Genomic DNA, 24,421 nt, shown 5'->3' on the forward strand with positions numbered 1-24,421 from the left:
CAAACCACGAGCAGGAAACGTTTGATATTGTGATCTGAAACTGGATGATAGAATGGATTTTAAGTAGTTTGTTGTATAATCAATATTGAGAAATACATAACTCGCGAATCAAAATGCGAGCGTGCAGCGCTAGCTAATACGTTTTGACAATGAGACATCAAGAGGGATATTTTGACAACTTTATGGAATATACGAAAAAATAGGTGCCTAATAAATTGAAATTTGCGAGCGACCAGCGCGAGCAGAAAGTATTAGTATCCAGACGATAAAACCTACTTAAAAAAAATCAATTTGTAAAACACACAAAATAATGAAAGTTCGATTTCCAACGTAAGATGTGTTTTGTATATTGACTTGATTTTAAGCTCCATATTCAAAATATGGAAATCAACTAACAGGCAATGCGAAAGCGAAGCGCAAGCGAATTGTTTATATAGAGATATGAAAGATTCTTTTAATTGTCAAAGTCTTCCCCTCATCTTTATTTTATTCCCTCGTCTTGCTCCTCTCCTTTTCCTCCTATTTCCCCCCTTTTTTTTTGCTCCGCCAATAGGGGGGGGGGGGGGGGGTGGGCCCCTCGGCCCCCATGGATCCGCTTATGGTTTAAGTACTAATTGCCATTGAAAGAATAATGTAGGACTAGTTCAGTAATTTGATCAAACAATGAAGATTTCTTGTTGTTGACTTTAGACAATAATTGACAACTATCTTCAATTATTGGGCGCATTAGATCAACATGAACCAAATAACCAAGTCCAAAGTCTTATTCCCAAGTTTAGATAAGTAAATTATGCTATTCCTTTAAACAAATAACGTAACGATTACAAAGTGCACTCTGTCCACCATAAATGATCACTGCAATCATGGTAAATGAGAGTAGTTAGATTAATATTGTTTAAACAGTATGCCTACATGTATATTGGTATTGACATTCAACGAGGCAATGAAATTGCGGTACTGTATTCTCCCCAATTATCACTAGCATTTTCACCTGTATGTTACACCAGTGATGATCATCACTACAATCAATTTATATTTGCTTTATTACGATACAACATTGGTACCCTATGGTAACACGGCGTGAATCGCTACAGGAATATGATTACTGCAAAGGGGTCTAGTGCTCGACTACGCTGTAAGCCAACTTTCTGATTCACCGTTGCTAGAAGATGCATAAATATTTGTTTCACATAGAATATAGGCATCACCGTTTCGAAACCCCCCTCCCCCTCCTTCTGACATGGGCTATGCAAGGCACGACAAGGAGACAACACTCAGTTGAATCAAGACAATAAGTTCGCGATTCAAATTGAAATAGTTTTATTTCGATGAGAGGTGCTTAATATTCGGTGTACCGGTATTAAAAGAGTATGGATGACGTGACTCAAGATTTACACAAAGCAGTATCAAAAGGGAAGATTAGGAAAGTAAAGCATCTAATCAAAAAAGGAGCTGACATACACCAAGCAGACCAAGATGGAAACACGTGTTTACATATTGGAGTTATTAATGACCAAAAGGACACCATTGAGTTTCTCATTGAAAACGGAGCTGATGTCGAAAAGACTACCTCAGAGGGAAGAACACCCTTACATCTTGCTGCCTCACAGGGACTTCTTAATGTCATGAAAATAATTTTCAGTCATGGAGGTGAAGTGAATAGAGAGCAAAAAGATGGTTGGACTGCATTACACATTGCAGCTCATAATGGTCAACTTGATGTCACCAAACATCTCATCAGCCAGGGTGCTGATGTCAATAGAGAGAAAAAAGATGGTTGGACTGCATTACACATTGCAGCTCATAATAGTCATCTTGATGTCACCAAACATCTCATCAGCCAGGGTGCTGATGTGCATAAAGGAGATAATAATGGTAGTACTGCATTATATATTGCAGCTCAGAATGGTCATCTTGATGTCACCAAACATCTCATCAGCCAGGGTGCTGATGTCAATAGAGAGAAAAAAGATGGTTGGACTGCATTACACATTGCAGCTCAGAATGGTCATCTTGATGTCACCAAGCATCTCATCAGTCAAGGAGCTGATGTGAATAGAGAGGGAAAAGATGGCTTGACTGCATTACACATTGCAGCTGGGAATGGTCATCTTGATGTCACCAAACATCTCATCAGCCAGGGTGCTGATGTCAATAGAGAGAAAAAAGATGGTTGGACTGCATTATACATTGCAGCTCATAATGGTCATCTTGATGTCACCAAACATCTCATCAGCCAGGGTGCTGATGTGCATAAAGGGAATAATAATGGTAGTACTGCATTATACATTGCAGCTCAGAATGGACATCTTGATGTCACCAAACATCTCATCAGTCAAGGAGCTGATGTGAATAGAGAGGAAAAATATGGTTTGACTGCATTACACATCGCAGCTCAGAATGGTCATATTGATGTCACCAAACATCTCATCAGTCAAGGAGCTGATGTGAATAGAGAGGAAAAAGATGGTTGGACTGCATTACACATCGCAGCTCAGAATAGACATCTTGATGTCACCAAACATCTCATCAGTCAAGGAGCTGATGTGAATAGAGAGAAAGAAGATGGTTGGACTGCATTACACATTGCAGCTCATAATGGTCATCTTGATGTCACCAAACATCTTATCAGCCAGGGTGCTGATGTGCATAAAGGGAATATTAATGGTAGTACTGCATTATACATTGCAGCTCAGAATGGACATCTTGATGTCACCAAACATCTCATCAGTCAAGGAGCTGATGTGAATAGAGAGGAAAAAGATGGTTTGACTGCATTACACATCGCAGCTCAGAATGGTCATATTGATGTCACCAAACATCTCATCAGTCAAGGAGCTGATGTGAATAGAGAGAAAGAAGATGGTTGGACTGCATTACACATTGCAGCTCATAATGGTCATCTTGATGTCACCAAACATCTCATCAGCCAGGGTGCTGATGTGCATGAAGGGAATAATAATGGTAGTACTGCATTATACATTGCAGCTCAGAATGGACATCTTGATGTCACCAAACATCTCATCAGTCAAGGAGCTGATGTGAATAGAGAGGAAAAAGATGGTTGGACTGCATTACACATCGCAGCTCAGAATAGACATCTGGATGTCACCAAACATCTCATCAGTCAAGAAGCTGATGTGAATAGAGAGAAAGAAGATGGTTGGACTGCATTACACATTGCAGTTCATAATGGTCATCTTGATGTCACCAAACATCTCATCAGCCAGGGTGCTGATGTGCATAAAGGGAATAATAATGGTAGTACTGCATTATACATTGCAGCTGAGAGTGGCCATCTTGATGTCACCAAACAACTCATCAGTCAAGGAGCTGAAGTAAATAGAAAGGAAGAAGATGGTTGGACTTCATTACACATTGCAGCTCAGAATGGTCATCTTGATGCCACCAAAGAACTCATCAGTCAAGGAGCTGATGTGAATAAAAGGAGCGATAATGGTAGTACTGCATTATACATTGCAGCTGAGAGTGGCCATCTTGATGTCACCAAACAACTCATCAGTCAAGGAGCTGAAGTAAATAGAAAGGAAGAAGATGGTTGGACTGCATTACACATTGCAGCTCAGAATGGGCATCTTGATGTCACCAAACATCTCATCAGTCAAGGAGCTGAAGTAAATAGAAAGGAAGAAGGTGGTTGGACTGCATTACACATTGCAGCTCAAAATAGTCATCTTGATGTCACCAAACATCTCATCAGTCAAGGAGCTGATGTGAACAAAGGGAATGATGATGGTAGTACTGCATTATACATTGCAGCTGAGAGTGGCCATCTTGATGTCACCAAACAACTCATCAGTCAAGGAGCTGAAGTAAATAGAAAGGAAGAAGATGGTTGGACTGCATTACACATTGCAGCTCAGAATGGACATCTTGATGTCACCAAACATCTCATCAGTCAAGGAGCTGATGTGAATAGAGAGGAAAAAGATGGTTGGACTTCATTACACATTGCAGCTCAGAATGGTCATCTTGATGCCACCAAAGAACTCATCAGTCAAGGAGCTGATGTGAATAAAAGGAGCGATAATGGTAGTACTGCATTATACATTGCAGCTGAGAGTGGCCATCTTGATGTCACCAAACAACTCATCAGTCAAGGAGCTGAAGTAAATAGAAAGGAAGAAGATGTTTGGACTGCATTACACATTGCAGCTCAGAATGGGCATCTTGATGTCACCAAACATCTCATCAGTCAAGGAGCTGAAGTAAATAGAAAGGAAGAAGGTGGTTGGACTGCATTACACATTGCAGCTCAAAATAGTCATCTTGATGTCACCAAACATCTCATCAGTCAAGGAGCTGATGTGAACAAAGGGAATGATGATGGTAGTACTGCATTATACATTGCAGCTGAGAGTGGCCATCTTGATGTCACCAAACAACTCATCAGTCAAGGAGCTGAAGTAAATAGAAAGGAAGAAGATGGTTCGACTGCATTACACATTGCAGCTCAGAATGGTCATCTTGATGTCACCAAACATCTCATCAGTCAAGGAGCTGATGTGAACAAAGGGAATGATGATGGTAGTACTGCATTATACATTGCAGCTGAGAGTGGCCATCTTGATGTCACCAAACAACTCATCAGTCAAGGAGCTGAAGTAAATAGAAAGGACGAAGATGGTTGGACTGCATTACACATTGCAGCTCAGAATGGTCATCTTGATGTCACCAAACATCTCATCAGTCAAGGAGCTGATGTGAATAGAGAGGGAAAATACGGTTGGACTGCATTACACATTGCAGCTCAAAATGGTCATCTTGATGTCACCAAATATCTCACCATTCAAGGAGCTGAAGTGAATAGAGAGAAAAAAGATGGTTGGACTGCATTACACTTTGCAGCTCAGAATGGTCATCTTGATGTAACCAAACATCTCATCAGCAAGGGAGCTAAAGTGAATAGAGGGGATAAGACAAGTTGCACTCCATTCCAAATTGCAGCTTACAATGCTCATCTCGATATCATCAAATATTTCATCAGTCAAGAAGGTGAAGTGAATAGAGGGAACAATTCCGGTTGGACTGCATTACACGGTGCAGCTGAGAAGGGACATTTTGAAGTCGCCAAATATCTCATCGGTAATGGAGCTGACATGAACAAAAGGGATGTTACAAATCAGATTGCATTACATTTTGCAGCAGAAAATGGACATATTGATGTCACATCATACCTTATTAGTAAAGGGGTTGAGGTAAATGAAGAGGGAAAGTGTGGTAGGACTGCATTGCACCTTACGGTGCAGAATGGTCATCTAGATGTCGTGAAATATCTCATCAATCAAGGCGCTGACGTGAATAAAGGGGATACTACAGGTTGGACTGCTTTACACATTGCTGCTGAGAAAGGCAATCTTGATGTCACTAAACATCTCATCAGTCATGGTGCAGATGTGAATAAAGGTGATAGAACTGATTGGAGTGCATTACACAGTGCAGTCAACAGTGGTCATATTCATGTCATCAAATACCTCGTTCGACTAGGAGCTAGTTTGAATAAAGGGGATAATACGGGATGGACTGCATTGCACATCGCTGCTGCGAATGGCCACCATGATATCACCAAATGCCTCATCAGTGAAGGTGCTGACGTAAATATTCAACATGACACTGGACGGACTGCATTACATTTTGGATCTGAGAATGGTTATCTAGATATCACTAAATATCTCATCGGTCAAGGAGGTATAGTGAATAGCGGAGATAAGACTGGTTTGACTGCTTTACATCTTGCAGCTGCGAATGGACACCTTGATGTCACCATGCATCTAGTTAATCAAAGAGCTGAGGTGAATAAAGAAAATAATGATGGTCACACTTCACTGCTGTTTGCTGTCCAGAATAGCCATGTTGAAATCATTGAATATCTGATAAGCCAAGGAGCTAAAGCCGACCAGGGAATCGCTGATGGTTGTGTAAAATTACTCTCTACTGTGCAGGATGGTCGCCTAAATAGCGTCCCCGTTCTGTTGGCACCAGGGGCGCGTCCTGAACTAGACGGCATCCACAGAACGACTCCCCTAGGACTGTCTTTGCTGTTTAGGTACGAACAAATCGCTGGGATTCTAGCCACGTGTTCCCCATCCGAGGTAAGCTCATTATACTAATAACGTACTCTCTATTTTGATGCATGACAAGCAGTTTGATATTTTGTTTAGCACCTCTAATCACCTGATTTAACCAAGCTTACTCCATTTTTTAGATTTTTTTACCAGGATTGAAACATAACTAGTTCATCAAACACAACAACTAAACATTTAACACAACATTAAAATTCAAACTTAAATTAAAACATCAAACATTAAAAAAAAACCAATAGGAGACACAAAATGATGATAATAGAATAGTAAAGTTTTCATGCCCTAAATGATTTGAATTTTGAAATTAAAAAGAAATCTCTTTAAATATTCTATTCATTATTCAATACGCTTAAGAATAAATTTTGAAAACGATTTCTGCCCAGGTCATCAACAGTTATTTTCATCATGCCATACAAGAGGGTCATACATTTGTTGTTGAGTGTCTAGTCAATCGTGGAGCAGATCTCAATGTCCAGTCAGCAGACGGTCAGACGTGTCTTCATGAAGCAATCAAACTTTGCGACAGGACGGAGAGAAAAGTGCAATATAGTGACACACTAAGAAAGGTGAGTAATATTCAACATTGTCAGCGTACGAATAAACTAACCATGTACAAGATGATAAGCTATGCAAGTTTCATTGTTTTATATAATAATAAACGTTACCTATCATAAACCTTGGCTTTTTTGAGGAACGGATCCCTCGGGGTATCCATAATTTTTTTCTAGAACTTGTAACTGATCTCAACTTTCCAAGCCACGTAACTTGGTTTATGCGGATGTGTGAGTGTATTTTTTTTTTTTTTTTTTTTTATTTTCTTATTTATAGATTGATTTTTTAAGGGAAAGCTTTTGTTTCTATGTCATTTCTAGAATGGACACTCATGATAATTTTCCTTCAGCTCCTAATTATGTATGAGACCCCAACTTATCCCTCCCGAAAAATAACGATTAAGAAATAGATATCGATAAAAAAATTGAAAAAAAAAATTAATGACACAATATATTTTCAAAAATGTTTCAGTACTCTTTAAAACAAACTCTAGTGTGTTTACATATTTAAGCCTAAATTATATCTGGTGGCTTGAGCTTGGGGCATATTTCTGGTATGTTTCAGATTTCTGATGAATTTTACGGCGGAGAACTTGCACCTGAGAAAGCCTTAGTGTTCTATCTCCTTGACAACAGAGCCAAGATAGATGTGGAAGACAAGTCAGGTAAACTGCCAATCCATTATGCCAAGGATGAAGTGGTCAGACAGATGATATTGTCAAGGTAATTTTTTTATACTTAAATTCCTAATTGCGAAACCTTATGTACATACATGTATTAAATTATTCTATACACAATTCATATACAAAAACGCAGACCTGAAAATTCCTATAAAATGTCCAAAATATCTTTGATAACTTATTTTATATCAAGTCATGATGATAGTGATAATAATGGTGAATAATAACGACAATAAAAACAAATATTAGGTTTATCATGTTTTATTGCTTTAAAAAGAGTTTTCACTTTTACTCTATATCAGACAATCTTCATATTCCAGTTCTAAGAACTTTGCAGCCGAAAACAATTATACTCCCACTGACCGAGGGGTACCCCTCCAAGAAGAAGGACCCCCACTCTATGAAGAACATCCAAATATTCCCATTTTCTCTTTTAAAAAAATCCCTTTACAATTGCGTTCAGTGCTCTTTTCTTTCTATCTTACAAATACAACGACCCGGGGGGGGGGGTACACTGCTTTTGTTCGTCTATTGATAAGCCCCATCATTTTTAATGATTAAGTAGTGTCAATGAAATTAAACAACGTAAGTTTATACTGAAAGTAGTGGAAAAAACGCCTCCCTGCACCCCCCCCCCCACCTAGAGAGCCGTTTTTTGCGCGCAGTAAGTGTTTCTCACGATTCGCGTACTCACCACCGCCCCCTAAAATGAAATCGTTGCAACGCCACTGATTCTAAATTTAGTTACCGGGGATTATTTGCCCCCCCCCCCAGTAACAGCCGTAGAATGTAAGAGGAGAGGGAGCAGACAAGGAACAATTCGAAGAAAACGTCGGAGCTTCCGTGCTTTGTGTGGGAGGGACCCCCCCCCCCCATATAGGGAGCGCCCTTCGCGCGCTCTGTATTAAGTGTTTGGTGTTTCGCCACTTGCGCATGCTCACTGCCGCCCCATAAAATGAAATCCATCTATACTTTCACCGGGAAAAACTTTGGCTCTACCCCTTCCCCCTAAAACATGCAGAGGACGTATTAAGATGAGCGGGAGCAGACAAGGAACGATTCATAGGAACGTCGGATAGAACTTCCACGCTTCTCGCGAGGGACACGCCCCTTCCCTGCACCCCCTCAAGGGAGCGCGCTTCCGGTGCTCATTACCGGCCCTTAACTGAAATCCTAGCGATGTCCCTAACTCTAGACGGAGTTACGGGGAAAATTTTGGCTCTGTCCCCTCCCCCTATGATAACAGGCATACGCCACTGCAACGAGGTGCTTTAAACCACTCGGCACCTGATGAAGCAAAATAAAGTCAAGTGGTCGGACTCCACCTACGCCAATATATGTAATTTTATAGTCGGCTATGTTCAGCCTTGGTTCCAATAAATGATGGAATGACTTTACGCAAACTTATCTGATGTGTTAAATTCCTCTACTTTGGCGCTATGCGAAGTGTCTTTTAAATTATTGTACACTTATCGAATAGGGCGATACGGTTACTACGTTTGTGCGGCACTCGGCATTGCTTATAATAATGATAATAATAATAATAATGATAATAATAATGTGAGTTATAAAGCGCTAAATCCCCTTCTGTAGAGTGGTCAAGGCGCACAAAGAGCTAAGAGTTAAATCAAAATCTAACTCTTGTGAGTGTATTAATAAACTATAAATAAGTTTATAAATAAATTATCTTTGTTGAAATATATACTTCTGATATTTAGAATGATAATTAATACTGTGTCATTGATATCGAAATTATTCCCCCTTTTCAGATTAAATTCCCTTGAAGACATAAAGTTTTATCGAGGTAAGAAGTCTCGTACATTTATGTTTTCCATGTTTCTATGAAATCGTAAAATACATAACATTAAATTACCGACCATTAATTCCATAAAAATGTTTGTATTAAAAACCGGTAAAAGCACAATTATCACCATAATCATGATTAGCCCTAAGGTATTACGGTTATCAGAATTTTGACGGCTAACAATCGAGATATTCCTGCCGCTGACAGAAAAAACAGCATCACAGAACATTATATTTCAGATTCTTCAAATGATTGATCGAATAATATTAAAACATATTTTCATCAATTTTTTTTTTCCAAAGTGTAAATGAAAATCAATCTAACCCTTTCTTTATATAGAGTACTAAAACTGTGCGGACATTTTCTTTCAATTTTTGAATGTACCAAAAACAATAACGGGTTAGCAAAATTTACTATTATATTTTTGTTGGTTTAACAGTTTTTTTCCTTCCTATTCTTCTCTTCAATAGAAAGCGTCCGCCGCGACACTGTTCAGTTCGTAATCAATATCATAACAGGGGTTTGTTGATTAATATATATATATATATATATATATATATATATATATATATATATATATATATATATATATATATATATATAATATATATATAATGAATCTCCGCTTTAAGCGGAATTAGCATTCGACTTTTCCATCATGATATCAAGTTTCTGAGCAATTAGGAGTCTATAACACCGATTATTCAGGGGTGGCAAGTTTGGCTGTAAATGTTATTGAGAGTTTTAATGGATATATCTTGATTTGTGTTAAAAAAAATATTTCTTACCTAATGGTTATTACACAAAGCTGAAAAACAAGCTGGATCTACTGCAAGTCGCGTCAGAGTCGACAAAAATATCTCTCAGGATATATTACAAGAGGACCATGGCTTGTCAATGTACATCCCACCCAATGCTTTGCTTCAGGGAGAATCACGAGAGATCACACTAACCCTCCTTCGAGACCCTCCAAGCGACGAGATACAAGATGATGAATCCGTGGCCTGCTACGGGATCAGATGTGATCCTCCAAACATGGTATTCCTCAAACCTGCAAAGATCAGGATACCACACGCCACACTAGTTGCCAACCCAGCCGAAGTAAAGCCAGATGTTGTGTCATATGAATGGGATTCAGTGAATGGTAAGTTTTTAGTGAGGGTAAAGTTTTACAATATCTGAATATCACTTGGATCCATGAAATGATGATTACTAATAATCACAAACTTGCGTTTACTTTTACTTACATCACGTAAGCTGAGTTATTTAGAAGGGCTAAGAAATCGACTGTCCTGTAATAAACACAATCCTGATGTTAACCCGAGTTATAAGTTGGGTAGTTTGACTAATGGATCAATTGATGATTTATTACTATATTTTATTCATGTTTTTATTTTTATTATAATTTTATTTGTATTAAATTCATATAATTATTTGAAGGAGTGCTGCTAAGGACACAGTTTTGTTTCTGTATTAGGACTAGACACTCAGTTTTACCAAAGAGGTTAACAGCAAATGTATTTTTGTGACCTCAAATCCAGATCTGCCACGAACTTCAAGAAGCAGTTCATCCGACACTCCAGCTGACAAGCCACCATACTGCAAGGTCTACAAGAGACACCTTGAGCTGTATATCGACCACAGTGCTGAGTGGTGGGTTCTTATTCCCCTTGAGCAGCATGTGATTAAACGCCGATTCATGTGCACACCGTATACTCCAGATGGAATAAAAAGAGGACAGGAGATTGGTGTCCACCTTCGTCTTCATGAGGATATTCCTGGAATGGATGTGGTAGGTATACAATCAATTGTTTTATTTTCTGAAAAATGTAAGATTATAACACCTTGCCAGTATGGATTCCGTAAACACCACTCTACGGAATTAGCAATTGTTGACTTATATGACAGAATTTCTAATGCTATTTCATGCAAACAGTTTGCAGTTGCTTTATTCATCGATCTTAGTAAGGCATTCGACACCCTAACCCACTCGATTTTATAAACTCCAACATTACGGAGTACGGGGAACACCACTATCCTGGTTCAATGATTATCTGACTAACAGACAACAATTTACAACTTATCATCATCAAACATCATGCAGCAAAAGACGGGTGTTCCACAGGGATCAATATTGGGACCACTGTTATTTTATATATATATATATATCTATATATATATATATATATATATTAATGATATCATGAACAATTCAAAAAAATTATCCCACTTCTTATTTGCAGATGACACAACACTTTTATTTTCTCATTCTGATCTAAATCGTACAATAGACACATTCAGCCACGAACTCCCAAACTTGTTAACTGGTTTCAATTAAATAAACTTGTTCTTAACATCAACAAAACAAAGTTCATTGTATTTCACTCCAAAAATAAGAAGATTACTTCTTGCCCTAATATCAACATTAATAATACAGTCATAGAAAGGAAAGACCATGTCAAGTTTTTGGGCATTACCTTCGATGAAACTTTGAATTGGAATAACCATGTTAATAATATATCGATTCTTGCATCTTGCTTTTTTGGAATTCTTTATAAAATAAGATACTTGTTCACAAAAATGTTTTACTTCTTTTATATAAATCATTTATTTTATCATATTCGTCATATGGCAATATCGCTTGGGGGAAATGGGAACAAAATACACCTCGATTCGATATTATTACTCCAAAAGAAAGCTTTTAGACTATGTACAAAATCTCATTATCTAGCACACACAAATCCTAGATAAAAAATGTCGGTCTTTAAAAAATTCACGATATTAATAAATTACAAATCGGAATATTCATGTATAAACTAACACAGAATATGCTACCTAATTATTGTTATACCATGTTTACACTTAATCGTGATATTCATTCCTATGACACAAGAAATTCACTCAATTCTCATCTAGCAAATCCAATCACAACCACAGCACATAGGTCTATCCGCCACACTGGTCCAGACATATTGCATTCTTTACCAATGAATGTCAGAAACTCATCTTTATTATCTTCATTCAAACAACAGTTAAAAAGGCAACTCCTTGACGCTTATTAATATGTACATAACTGTTCTTTACATACTTACATACATACATGCATGGGGGGGGGGGCGGGTGGGTTTGGTTATAAGTTGTAAGTATCATGTAAATTCAATATATCTTTATCATTGATAAAAGTTTTATCCGTTAAGTATTTCAAATAACTGTATTTTGTATTCTATCATTTACCGATTAATATATTTTGGGGTGACCCAACTTAACAAGCATACTGCTTTCATGGGCATTCAATTTTCCTGATAAATATATATATATATATATATATTTACATATAATGAACTGTATTGAATTGTAATGTTTGTTTGTATATTCTTGACTTTGTATATTTTTAATGGAAAATAAATGAATTCAATCAATCAATCAATGTCAGTGTATATGCAGGGGCCGTGGCAGCGGGGCTCACCATGCAAAACTTGCAATCATATTGTCATTTTACGTTTTCGTACACGGTTTTAGAATAGAACAAAAGTGGGGAAGGGGCTGAATCCCGACAACCCCTCCCCACCCCCGCTCCGCGGCCCCTGATATGCCGATTTTAGAATTGTCAGATAATTTAGTACTAAGCATGATGTAAAAGCTAACAGATAGTTGTGTCTTTTCTATATGAAACCTATCATCCGATCTATGTGTGTACTTGTATTTTCCCCCTACGAAAGTTACTTTTGTCAATTCTTATTGTTGTCATATTCTTTAAGTTTTCAGTAATATGTTATTATCTAATAAATGTACATTTAAACAACTATAAATCCCATCATCTTTAAGTGTTAGTGAAATTTACAATGCAGCATTTTTTTTCTAATAGATCTAATTTCTTACATCCGATTTCGTTTTTGGCTCACCAGGAAATACAAGAGGAGGAGAAGAAGCAGTGTTACCACAAGGTCCATCCCTCTATACCCATCAGTATTGCCTCCAATGCAGGGGATGTCAGTGTGACATCCTACCGTGATGGCGATGCCGTGGGCGAGAAGGTATTTGTTTTGTTTTACAGTAGCCTGTGTGTGGAGCGTTGTGGCCCAGTGGATTAGGCTTCGGACTTTGAAACAGAGGGTCGTGGGTTCGAATCCCAGCCATGGCGTAATTTCCTTCAGCAAGAAACTGATCCACAACGTGCTGCACTCAACCCAGGTGAGGTAAATGGGTACCGGTAGGAAGTAATTCCTTAAAAAGCTGTGTGCGCTATGAACGCCTAGCTTAGCCGGGTAATATAGGAGCGCCTTGAGCACCTAACAAGGTGGATATGTGCGCAACATAAATACCCTATATTATTATTATTATTTATTTTGAAACGCTTTGTCTTTATCATCTTAAAAATTGAAACTTATACCTTTTACCCTTTATTTCATTGTGGACGCAGGTTCTCCTTCTCAAAGACGTTCAAAGAAGAATGCAACACCTAATTGTTCTCCCGGTGCCTATGCATGAAGATGACACGGACCTTCGAGTTACAGTCATTCTTACCCAGTCTGGGAAACGGGTCGATTTTTCAGTATCACTCACCTTTGTTATCAGATGCTCTGGTATGTATGGTCATTGCATTTTTTAAAATTTTATTTAAGGTGGGGAGTTTGATCAGACTAATTGCAATGCAAAATAACAAACTTCTGACACGCGAAACAATGACCAGAGGAGAAGATTACCCTAACGAACGGTTTGTTGTAAAAATAACAGAAAAATTGCAAAGTTGGACGAAAATCCATGAAAGGTTAAGAAAGTTGTCATAAATTTAAGAATTTTTATTTCCACGTCATATAAGAGCTTTCCATTTTTAGTTGTTCATGATGATTTAAACTTTTATTTTTTTAAGAGTGAGTGAATGATAGTTTGTCTATTGCTATGCTGAATGCACATTGAAACCCATTTGTATTTTTTTGAGAAAATGACATTTGATTGCCTCTCTTAAATTCACGATAATGGAAAGATCCTCGCATAGAACGTTACAAATTAAGAAACTGAAATTCTAAAAGTGTAATCGAATTCTAATCTGTAATTTATTTTCTATAATGCGTTGCCAATGTATCTCTTTCTGCAATTGGTACCCCCCTCTTCAGCGATTATTCATGGATATTCGTGTATAATTTTCAAACTCATTAAAATCGAATGTTTAATTCCTTTTAGCCAGCAGTTGATTTACACGTATGATGTCAATACACAAGTAGTTACCTGTATTTTTTGGTGTTTTTTCTTGCCCTTTTTTCTGCGGCAGAGGAATGGACTTTGGAAGCCACTCCCTTTGGACGGTAAGATGCATATTTATTATATTCTACCCTTCCTTTATGTAGTATATCATTATTAGGCTTTGTATAAGAATCCCCAGTAATGGGGATAGAGAACAGTTAAGTATTCCTGCAACAAACGTTACGATTATAACAACACACACAAACAAAGTTAAAGGTCAAGTACACCACAGAAAAATGTTGATATTAATCAATAAAGAGAAATATAACAAGATAACGCTGAAAAGTTCATAAAGATCGGATCTAAAATTAAAAATTCAAATCAAATTCAAATCAAAATTGATTTCAACCAATCAATCATAAAAATACAGGTATATACAAATTAGGTAAAAACATGGAATTGGGAGCCCCTAAAAGTTTTCATTAAAAAAACTTGTGGGTGGGGAACCACCATGGTACAATTAAATACAAACAAATATAATACATACATAAAGAGTGAACAACAAATAACAATGAAATACAAAAAAAAAGAAGAAAGAAACAATGGGCTAACATAGGGGAAGTAAACAAACAAACAAGCAAACTAGAAGTAATAATTATAAATCATAGTGACCTACAGTGTGCTATTGGCAGGAGTTTTTATACTGAGCAAAAAAATCAACTTTTAAGAGTTTTTAAAAACTTATTTAGGGTCTTACTTTGTTTAATATCATTATTTAGATCATTCCACAACTTAATTACTCTACAACGTAGAGAATTTTGGGTAATTTTAGTTTTTGGAAGATATTGGTGAAGATCTGATGAATGACGCGTAAAGTATGAATGGAAAGAGGCATTTGTGTTGAAGAGATTATTAAAAATAGTTGGCAAGAGATTTTAATGGTAATTGTACATGAATATATAAGTATGCATAATAGCCAAGTCACAAATTTTCATTATTTTACAATCAAGAAAAATAAGAAAGCAATGACGTTTTAAAGTTTAGGTTATTTTTCACAAAACAGTTGTATATAGAACTCAATGACATGCAAATGAGAGAGTTGACAAAGTCCATCACTCACTATTTCTTTTGTTTTTTTGTTGTTTGAATCATACAATATTTCAATTTTCACCGATTTGACATTAAGCAACAACTTTACCGAACCACAATATGTTATAACAATGGTAATACTACATGTTCAGGAAGGAATAAAACTTTGTACGACATGACAACGAAAAGAAAATTGGAATACATCATATTTCTTATAATAAAATACATACGACTAGTGGGTGGATGACGTCATCAGTTCCCTCAGATGCATACCTACCTGGATGTGCATACTGTTTTTGTAAAATTGAGCGAAACTTAAAAATGACATAACTTTCTTATTTTAGATCCGATTTTAATGATATGTTCAGTGGGTTGCTTGAATGATTTTTCTATTTTTATTCTAATCAATTTTTGTTGGGGTGGACTTATCCTTTAAATACACGGAGTGGGTTACAAGATAGTTCGATACTACTTTGAACTACGATTTTAGCGAAAATGTGAAAATGCGTGACTTGAGTACATCAAACGGGGAAATCATGTTGATGGGGGCAGTAATTGTCCATTATATTTATCTTTACCTATGTATTCTGCTCACGTTTTTATTCGCACATACCTTTTCCGTCAACTATTCTTAATTTGAATTCATAAACGAATAACATTCGTCTAGCTTTGATTACTTCCCTTTCTTCCAGGGTGGTTGAGGAAGTCTCAAAAGGTGACCTCCAGGATGTTGATATCCTCAACATTGCTGAAAAGATGACAGTGGATCAGTTTTATGATTTAGGGGTAGCCCTTGGTTTCCCGATCACACAGCTGGATTCCATAGAATACCAGAGAAACAGAGACAGACAGAAGGCCTCATATGACATGCTAACAAGATGGCGGCAGACACAAACCTCTGTTCAAGCAGCGAAGGAAGAACTCATCACAATCATGGAAACACTGGATTCCCCTACTGAAGGTATGGTAATGATAACAGGAGTGCTTATGTGTATTAATAATTTTCTGTACGAACGTGTGAATTCATGGGTGTCTGGGCAGTGAGCGTATTTTGGTCAGTATATGGTTCAGTATAGGCCTATGTGGTTCTACAGGGGTGTGCGTGTGGGGAGTGTCCGTAGAGGTGCCTGACTCGCTTGGCTTGTGTTTTGTTTGGTGCAAGAGAGTGTGTATAAATGACAGTGTGCGGCAAGGCGTGTGCTCTGTGTGTTTGCAGGTGAAGTGAGGTGCACGAGGGTGTCTGTGTGGATGCAGGCCCTGTCACCTCGTTCTGTGCAAGCCTTGCGTGTGACTTACGGGTAACTATTTCTGCTACCCGCATGTCGGCCGCCTTGACATTACCTGGCACGTAACTCACACGTAGAAGTTCACGCGTCTGATTCGCAAGTGGTACAAACAAGTTTTTAACATGTTTTAACATGCTCAAAAGATTTTTGCGGGTGAATTGCGAGCATTCATCCGCAAGACTTCCATGGAACGACGTGACTGGGCGTTAAAGGCCCTATCACAAGACGGTGAATGAGGGTGTGGGGGTTAGACAGTGTGCGTGTGTACTTTCATGTGTATTCGGGATAGTGTGTGAGGGTGTGGTTGAGCGGTAGTTTGCGAGGGTGTGTTTAGTGTGTGTTCAGAATAGGGCATGGTTATTTGTGCGGAACGAATGCATGGATGTGTTTACTCTGCATGGGTGGTGCATTGGTTGTGGGTGTGGGAAGTGTGCGTGCGTGTGTTAGTGTAGCCTGCATGTTCGGTGTAGCATACAATGTCGTGGTGAAGGGAGTGTGCCTAAAGTAACGTTTATGTGATTCCGTTCTTTTTCAGGATGGTGACAAGTTCGTGGATTTGGGAAACTTGCGTGAATGTGTTTGCCAGTGTGTTTGGGATGGTGACGAATGTGTCGACTTGGGCAGTTTCGTTATTGTGTTTGCGTGTGTGTTCGGGATGGTATATGAGGGTGTGGGTGGGGCAGTTTGCGTGGGTGTATTTGTCTGAGTTTTGGGGTGGTGCATTATGGTTTGGGTGTAGTCAATTTGCGTGGGTGTGTTTGCCTACAGGTGTGTTCGGGAATGTGCACGAGGGTGTGGACAGTGTGCATTAATTTATGTGCCAATCTGTTCAGTGTGGTGCACAGGAGCCCGGGTGTGAGGTTGCCAGTAGTAGTATATTCAGATCTCGTGCAAACCGAAACCCTGTTGTCTCTTTTCTTTCCTCACTTCCCGAAATAGTCCTGTGTGCATTAGAAACAAGTTGTGCAAGGTAAGCAGTTAATTTTTCAGTTTGCAATTTGTAGATTGTTTCTAAATATCAACTTATCCAGTTTGTTGGTATTATTCTGTACCAACCTAAATTAAAGTATGCGAAGTTTGCGTGTATTTGTGAATTCAAAGAAGACGATTAAACTACCTCTTACGAACTCACATGTTCAGAATGGAAAAACCATTTTCACTACATCACTAAAATCATTAATTGACAATTCATGTTCGGATGAATTGTGTTCTTATCTTGTTAAATACTTCTTACAATTATACAGAGAAATCCCAGACAAAGCGCTTCTCGATTTATCCCGAAAGATAAAACCAGAGAAGTACTTCGAGATTGGAACAAAACTCGGTCTTGAGTACAGAGAGCTTGATCACATAAAACAAAGGACATTTGCTAACAGGAGGGACACCAACATCCAAATGCTTTCCACATGGAAATCATATCAGCCGCCAGGAGAAAAGGCAGTGGAGAGTTTGAAACTGGTTTGGGATTCTGTCCAATCTGTAAATAAAGCTGACAATATGGAAGGTATGGGAAACAACAAAAAGACTTTGTAAAATGGCAAATCTAATTTAATTTGTCCATTGTGTTCACTCGAATTGGATTTAAGGTAGATAAAAAAAAGTAGCAGAAGAAAAAAATTGGATTGCAATTTGAACAGCCTGTGGATTCGATTGAAATTTTATATTCTCACGTGAAAAAAGGGGCTAACTTTGCACAACATATCAGTTATTTAAAGTCGATAATATTGACTACCAGCGCAAGCAGATAAACGGTGCAATATGCTACGTTCTAACCAAATGGGGATATGTCCGTGTAGATAATGGACACCAGAGTTTCTAAGAATTTAACCTGTCTTCCTTTGTGCTTGAACAGTACGCTTATTAATTTTTTTAAATAACATATTGATATATAACAAACAATTTTTCTTTTAGAAGAAGAAGAAGGTACTTCTGCAGTTCCCAAACAGTCTGTTGTCGAAAGAGCCAAGCAAACTGAGCTCGAAAGCGAACATGAAACGATGGAGATCATTGACTTTTCAGGAACGGGTAAGCAGATGCGAATGTTTTTAAGGTGTTTCGAATTTGGATTTATCGACATTGTACAATGAACTCCACATGATGCTATTAAGTATTAAAAAAGTACAAAAAAGAAGAAGAGAAAAATATAATTACAACATTTTTCCCATAATGAAGCCCTACATCTCTTTTGTTGTCTAGTAGTTTTATGAGTTCATTGTATAATGCACAATTTTGTACCTATTCAACAGGGTAGAAAGGTGGAGAGTGAAATGACATCGCTATAATATGGGGTCCTGCACCGCCCCCCACGGGAAAAAAATGCGTTGAAAGGCACAACGTACATGAAAACATATTTTTGCAAAGAGTACAGAGTATTCATTGTATTCGTTCTACTGTATTTTTTTTTATTGTTGAACGGAAATACAAAAAACTCTAAATTTATATCTTGTTGACCAATCTATTCTATGGGATTGAATCGGGAGAGAGAGAGAGAGAGAGAGAGAAAGCATTGAATGCGTTTGGAGTTTTGAAAGGAACCCATTCTATCATTGATGGAAAATACCGTTTCGATTTGTTAATAAGCTAGTCGTAAATACAATCGCAAAATAAGCAAACAATTCGAAACGAAGTAATAATGCAGATTTAAACATAATTTATCTTGTTTATTATAAATCTTATGCATATATACCGTTTTGAAATAAGTTTTAAATTGATTTTAAAGATTATCCAAGTGGTTCTTCTTGTAAGCATGGGGAAACCCATGTGGATCTTGATCAACACGGTGGAAAACCAAACACAGAAGAGCTTTGTAGCGTGGCTCGTCATGTCAAATCCTTACAAACAGCACGTTCACTTGGAAAAACACTCCATATCGATGACATCAGCATGATTGGTTTCGTCACTCAGCTCATTCCTTCATTACTACGTGAGACAACGCAGCAGATAGTACGAATGTGGCACAATGGCTTACAAGAAGGAGTAAAGGAAGATGAACTCAACAAGTTATTCAAGAAGTACAACATCTCTGGTGACAAAATAGGTTGTTTGAAATCTCTTTCTACGCTTCTGTAATCATCGAACTCTGAATGAAAGAAACACTTTCAAATTTTAGAAACGCTTTCTCTTTAAATTCTTCTTATTTCGAATGGAAAGAGTATTCAATATTAAGAGAATAAAAATCTTGGTTGGAGATCTAATGTACCAACATGAGTTGCATAGCACATAACTTTTGCATGGTTAATCTGTCTTTCAGCCGTTTGGTTTTTCATATTTTGTTGATCTTAGAGCCCTGTTAGCAAGTCATCCGTCAAGTTCATCTTTATTCACTTTCATTCGCATTCTTGGTATTCTATTGCATCATGAATTATATGAACTCATGTATTTTTATTTAACTGTTTTGGCAGGGGGCTATGAAGAAATAGCACAACTCATTCGATTTGACACAGATCTACTAGACTTAGTTCGTCATTTGGATGTACACCCTACCGATGTCATGGATATCGTCAACACATCTACAACCCTTACGTCACATATGATTGTTCATGTTGCCCTAAAAATGCTGATAGAATGGTCCAACAGAGGTGGAACCAGGGAGAGGCTTCTGGCAATTGCTCAGGCTTTTCACTTCTGTGGCGCTGACATAGCGAAAGGTAATCGTTTTTCAACTCCGCTATTCCAACATCCTCACCAACATTTTTTTTTATTATAACTTGAATAGATGATATATTTTTTTAAAAGAGCATGTTTTAATTGTTTTGTTTTTATCCCCCCCCCCCTTGTAGGTCTGGCATGTCAGTCAACCTATCCGTTTTTCATCTCACACGGCACTATTGATCGTCAGGGAGGGAAGTTAACCCTCGATAAACTTGGAATTACTGTATCTATTCCTGAAGGAGCTATTCCCAAGGGAATGGGATCAACTGTCACCCTTCGCGTATCAATACGCAATACTCCAAGACTTCCCATACGCGACGATGAAGTTCTTATTACTCCCGTCATAGAGACTTCTCTCAAACAAAAACTTGTCAAGCCGGCAACGATAGTACTACCACACTGTATGGGTTTCAACAACGACGATTCTACCTTTGTAATGTACACCAAGACCGGGCTAGGTATGAATTTACTCATGAAAATAATTAATGCACTTTTATTGTAGTTTGAAATTAGAGTAAATCCACTCTTAAAAGTTCGGATGTAGAGTGACCCAGTTGGCGGCCACAATCCCATCAGGTGAAGAAACTTACCTTAATATTATTGAAACCCTATATATCATATTTGAAACAATTCGCGTGATGTTGAACTTCATACCATTTATTAAATGTACATGGTTTACTGAACTTCTGAATGAGACAAGTGTCTGAATCTTTTTTTTTCCTGTCACTTGGTGCAATTTACCTGGTATTGATGAAAAAACAATCTAGATTAAGAAATCCACGTACATTTCCAAACTTCAGGAAAATTCGGTCGCCGAATGCTGGCTGGAGACGATTTACGAATCTCAAAACGTACGATTGAGTTTTGTACACGTCATATTGAAGTTTTGGCTGTGTGTTTAAAGGGTCTTCCAGATCTCCAACTGACATGCTTAGTCTTCCAGCCTACGATGAAGTTACCGGTGGAGCATCCATCTCTACGAGTGTACGTCATTCATCCATATAAGACATATGTCCAGGTATTACTATTATATTTCCATAAAATTCTTATCAACATCCTGACGCACGGGGCTTGTCAGTGTTTCTAAAATAATCCCGGTGTACAGTGTAGACTATAAATCTACTTCAATCTATGCAAAATTATCGCTCATAAAAAGTGATATTGCCAAGTAACTTTATATTACCGATAATCGTAAACAGTTTTGCTCCTCTATTACTGCAAACGTTGTAATGTGACACATCTCAGCTGTAGATAGCTATGAAGAGTATGAAGCAGTAGCCTTCATGAATTGCCGCTCGTACTGGTATTAGTACTGGTATCAAATAAAAGTAATCTATCCAAATAAGTGATGTTTTTTTCCATTTGGAATGCCTTGTTAAAGTACATTTTTACTTACCATTACGTAAACTATAAAGACATTCCTTTTTTAATCATCTTTCCGATGAAAAAAATAAACTACCGAAAACACGCTATGTCATGCTATAAAACTTTTTACTAGCCAATTTTTATCACTTCTCTTTCACTATTTGTCAATAAATTATTGCCGATCAAATTTTAAACTTTTACATAATTCAGGATGTAATCAAGAAGGAGCTGGAATCACCTGTACCTTACTGTCAAGTTGGGAAGGAATTCAAGTTCTCTGTAGGATCAACAGCTAAGCACCTAAAGATTATTTACCATGGAGAGACGAAGCAACACAAAGGAATGGTAATGCCCTTTATTTATCATGGAATGGTACTTCGTAATTTATTATGGATTTGCAAAGCAATTTATAAAACGTCCACTGTGGTTTTTTTACTTGCTATTTGGGTCTGATATCGACATCATCAAATGATAACAAGTGGCCTACAGTGCCGGCCGCAGGAAACGTCACGCCCGAGCACGCAAACACCCTAGGGGGCTTTTGCGTCTAACCGAGGGTATTCAAGGGGAGCAGACGAGGGCGTTTTCCCGGGCCCGCAGTTTCCTGCGTGCTATATAATATTGGCCGTGCCCGCACTTATCCTCGGGTGCCCTAGGGTACGTACATTGCATTATGTTTACATGTGCATGTACTTTGATTATCTTGTGATAGACCATTATGTTTTTACACTAGCGTGATCGGAATCTATTGTAGATTATTATTTTTTTTGTAGATGTTATTTTTTTCCTTTTTTTTATATTCTGTTTTCCCTTATTCCCTCTTTCCCTTTCTTCCTTCATGTTTTATTCTGTCTTTGTTTCTTTCAAATAATGAAGGAATTCTTTTTATTTCTTTCTCTTTTCCTCCATTTTTCTTACTTTTCTCTTTTCTCTCCTTATGTTTTTTCTTTCACACATTTATTCATCTTCCCTTCCTTTATTTTAATTCTTTCTTTCTTTATTCATTACAAGTAATGACGGAAACCGTTCTCTCTTTTATTCAAACTTTTTTCCTTTTAATTTTTCCTTATTCTTTTCTTTCGTCTCAATTCATTTCTTGTTTCCTCATTATTTTCTCTTTTCTTTCTTCCGCTCACCCTCCCTTCCCCTTTCTTAATATATTTTGTTAACAGGTCTAACATTGTGTAGCCTTTTTGTTTATTTTTTGGCCTGGCTCGGTCGATCCGATGGTACATAGTGCTTTGTCGATTGTCCCGTATTTAATATTGTGAAATCTGGTCACCCTGGCTGGAACATCGAATTTATTGTATTTCATTTACCGCAATGAATCTAATCAATTAATCTAATTTGATGCATTAGGTAAACTTTTTTTCCTTACGCCTTACGTGGGAGGCATACATGTATCATACAAACTTGTTTTTAAAAAATAGGACACAATTGTGATTTAATGTCATGGAGATCAATTCTCTATCTTTTGGATATTTTTTTCCATACGCACCCATTCCTCTCCCTTCAGCGTAAACAATACACCTAATCCCATCTCCTTATTGTGAACAGTGTAAGAACTAGAAAACATTTGAAACATTCTTCCCTGAGTTTAACGGGGTGCACAGGGTGGAATCCGGAAAGAAGAAAGAAAGGGATATCAACAAAAAAATAATTAAAATAGATAAAATGCATTAATAAGCAGACTTGATTTTTTTTTGTAAATCAAAATTGACAAGTTATTAACAGAGTGAATGTTAACAAACATTAATGACAAACTTAAAATAAAACAGAATTATGAATATCAAGGGCATTTGCGAATTCTCATTATGTTAAAACAAACGTGCGGTCAATATTGGGATCGTCAATTCGTTGACATGGTTGATACAACCCTAATAAAGGGAATGAAAGGTGAAAACGAATACTAGTATGACCAAGATCATACAAAGTAGACGTGCAAAAAGCAAACACCAGCAAAACTGGTTGTGCTCATCGATTTTTTATTTGGTTCTTTTGTTATTGTCAACAGTCTGGTAGAGTCTTGCTCCCCGCCCACACATTTGATCTCCTTTGATCACATCCGCTTCCCAATTTATGACAGGATGTTTATAGAAATGAGGAGGGGGGATTAATTTGTTGATACGCTAACAACAATAAATGAGGATGTTCTTTTCATTTCGGTTCAAATCGGGTCTCTAAAACCCTCACCCTGTAAAAAATACAAATTTACCTAAATGCAGTAGATGTAACAGATTTATCATTTGCTAAAACATCTGATTACATTACCTGCTCTCTATTGCGGTTTTTAAGTTACATTGGTCGATATTCGAATTGGGAAGAGATGAAAGTGGTGGAAATAATAAAGGAGAAGAAGGAAGAGGAGGATGAGAAAAATGAAGAGGGGTTGCAGCTTCATAGTGAGAACAACCACATATATTTCGCGCAATTTTATATAAAATTATAGATGGGATTAAAACGAATATTAATATCCCTGATACACCTACATGATGATAATAACACGAATAATTGACGTCGAAGTAAAGATTAAACTATCATATTTACGAACTGCGGTTTTATATTGTTAGATTTGTCGGACATCAATTAAAGTTATAAACATTGTTTATTTATTAATTTTATTTCAGTAAAGCAAGATTTTCCTTCGAAATATATTTTGTTATATGAATTGGAAATGATAAAACCAAGTCACAACTTGGTATAATACAGA

General features: G+C 37.4%; 1 protein-coding gene across 1 annotated transcript in view; it reads left to right on the forward strand.

Moving 5' to 3' along the window:
• The first annotated feature begins 860 nt into the window (after nt 1-860).
• The window catches only part of LOC129267805 (uncharacterized), a 36,768-nt gene continuing 13,207 nt past the window's right edge, over nt 861-24,421 (forward strand). The window contains exons 1-18 of the mRNA XM_064105054.1: nt 861-6,113; nt 6,488-6,670; nt 7,221-7,378; nt 9,105-9,139; nt 9,948-10,283; nt 10,681-10,931; nt 13,045-13,173; nt 13,560-13,722; nt 14,409-14,442; nt 16,102-16,370; nt 17,635-17,665; nt 17,940-18,199; nt 18,607-18,720; nt 19,415-19,732; nt 20,097-20,342; nt 20,475-20,804; nt 21,147-21,364; nt 21,922-22,083. Of these exons, the coding sequence (XP_063961124.1) occupies nt 1,371-6,113; nt 6,488-6,670; nt 7,221-7,378; nt 9,105-9,139; nt 9,948-10,283; nt 10,681-10,931; nt 13,045-13,173; nt 13,560-13,722; nt 14,409-14,442; nt 16,102-16,370; nt 17,635-17,665; nt 17,940-18,199; nt 18,607-18,720; nt 19,415-19,732; nt 20,097-20,342; nt 20,475-20,804; nt 21,147-21,364; nt 21,922-22,083 (7,980 nt within the window). The 5' untranslated portion in view covers nt 861-1,370. The remainder of the gene's footprint in view (nt 6,114-6,487; nt 6,671-7,220; nt 7,379-9,104; nt 9,140-9,947; nt 10,284-10,680; nt 10,932-13,044; nt 13,174-13,559; nt 13,723-14,408; nt 14,443-16,101; nt 16,371-17,634; nt 17,666-17,939; nt 18,200-18,606; nt 18,721-19,414; nt 19,733-20,096; nt 20,343-20,474; nt 20,805-21,146; nt 21,365-21,921; nt 22,084-24,421) is intronic.

Source organism: Lytechinus pictus, chromosome 9, assembly GCF_037042905.1.
Source record: "Lytechinus pictus isolate F3 Inbred chromosome 9, Lp3.0, whole genome shotgun sequence".
Lineage (NCBI taxonomy): Eukaryota > Metazoa > Echinodermata > Echinoidea > Temnopleuroida > Toxopneustidae > Lytechinus > Lytechinus pictus.